Source organism: Alligator sinensis, unplaced genomic scaffold (assembly GCF_000455745.1).
Source record: "Alligator sinensis unplaced genomic scaffold, ASM45574v1 scaffold127_1, whole genome shotgun sequence".
NCBI lineage: Eukaryota > Metazoa > Chordata > Crocodylia > Alligatoridae > Alligator > Alligator sinensis.
In genome coordinates this window covers 45,671-47,730 of record NW_005842532.1, presented here as the reverse complement: position 1 = coordinate 47,730, position 2,060 = coordinate 45,671, and the positions used below count along the sequence as shown (strand labels likewise).

Sequence of the window (2,060 nt, the reverse complement as noted above, 5' to 3'; positions counted from 1 at the left end):
TGTGTTTTTTTTTTTGTGGGGGTGGGGGGGGTCTTTTTTGGGGGAAGGTAGTTCTGCCAAGTGAGTTTTAGGTATGAAAATTATCACTCAAATCACAAGTATCTGGATTGACACTGGTTAATCTTAAAGAAGTGATACAGCAGGTCTTGTGGTCTATTAGTGGTCAAGGCTCCTGTTTCATCTAAAGAAAGTATGCGTGTTACATATGTAAGAGAGTTTTTCTTTTATTTTTAATTATGTGGTATTTAATCATTTTAACTAAATGGTTTGTTGTATGTATAAACATTATGATGCTTTAGTTTGTCATCTTTTCATCAGTGCTCACAGTGAATTTATTTTCTTTGGAGCATCTCTCAAAGTGGCTCTAGGTACCTTATGAGCATTAGCAAGAGACCCCTTGTACTGCAAAGGGGGCAGTATTTTAGTAGTTTTGTAATAGGTTTGATGAAAGCTTTGTAAGTCAGCATTTTGGTGGGTGACTCAAAGCTAGCTTCTGATAATCCCTTTATTTCCTCAATAATTTGGTGTGACTAAGAATGTTGGCTAATTATATGATATGCTTAAAAAAGAATAAAAATCACCACTGATAAATCAGATAAAAAAATGTAGAGATTTGAATACTGTCACCACATTTAACCAATTTACAGATTTCATCCACTAAATTTCTTCTCTGTTTCACAGCATTAAGCATAGCACCTTCTTCACACACATTCTACCACTGGCGAGTCGTCAGACCAAAACAGACTCATTGGCTAGCATCCATTCGAGTTCTGAGACCTGTCTGACTCAGCCCCTCATAGTGGTTTTACTTGAATCACATTAACTTTTGTGCTATTGTGCTTGCTACTTTCATCTGTTTGCTGGGCGTCATCACTGGTGATAATAAAAATAATAGAAGAAGAGCTAAAAGTCACTTTCTTCTTTGGCCTGTCCCCAACTTTCTGGGACATCACAATTGGTCTTATTGGCTTGTCATTCCCTGTTACTGGTTTTTCTTTCATTGTCCTCTGGAATCTTAGCAGGCGAAAGCACAAGAGCTGTAAAAGGCATCGTCGAAACTGCAAAGAGGAAGAATTAGAATCAAATTACAACTCCTTGAGTATGTCAAATAATTCATAAATTTCTAGACTAGTTTTTGTAGTCTCCAGCTGGAACACTTTAATGAACTTGTTGGGTCATTACTGGGTTCCTTTCCTCACCCTCCTAAAAGGTACAAGAAAAAGGGATAGCACATTTTACCTGACATACTTTTGCAGGACTTGAAACAGGAATGTGGTCTTGTATATCTGTTGGTTTGTAGGACAAAACACTTTCTCCCAGAACACATGCAACATCTGTTTACAGACATCGTATGTATGCGTGTTTGGGTGTGAGAATGAGAGCAAGACTGAGCATGTACAGATACTTGCTCTTGTAGCTGAAACTTTCCTGGTGGTGATTTAACCCTGTCAGAAAGAGGAACCTAAGTGCTTGATCCTGAGCTTATTTGTACAGAGTATGCTAACATTTACATAAAGTGGGAACAGTACAGTCTAGCATCCACAGAGACATCTGTGTTGTAGTGGGGCTGGCTACAGTAGTGGGGCTGGGTATTGCATATGTGCACATTTATATTTCATGAATACTGTTTACATTGAAATAAACATTATGAACTTATTATTACCAAATACAAGCTTTCAAAAATCATTGCCCAGACACCAAAAAGAAGTGAACAAACTTAAACATTGATTTCTGAGTGTCTTTATTGTTCATAATTCCCATTTTTCCCTCTGCAAGAGTAGGGCTAGACATTTAAAGGGAAAAATGAAAAAGAAAGGGGAATAAAAACTGAATTTTTTTTGTACCCTTGATGTACCATAAAACCACAGACTTTCAATAACATTTAAACATTGAATTTCTGAGTAAGAATAACAGACACCCATTTATGGGAGTAAGTCTCCCATAAATGGATCTAGCCTTAGGAGGTGATGTGCACTTGTCTCTCTCAGCTAAACAGGAGATACTTGATACCATCAGCTCAATTCTACTTCACAGATAAGTGGTTCAAGATATTCAGCAGG

The 2,060-nt window shown here is 37.3% G+C and overlaps 1 protein-coding gene across 1 annotated transcript in view; it reads right to left on the bottom strand.

Annotated features, from left to right (window-relative positions):
• Positions 1-22: 22 nt before the first annotated feature.
• Positions 23-2,060, bottom strand: part of OPN3 (opsin 3) — a 42,608-nt gene continuing 40,570 nt past the window's right edge. The window contains exon 4 of the mRNA XM_025213487.1: positions 23-1,058. Coding sequence (XP_025069272.1) covers positions 795-1,058 — 264 coding nt within the window. The 3' untranslated portion in view covers positions 23-794. The remainder of the gene's footprint in view (positions 1,059-2,060) is intronic.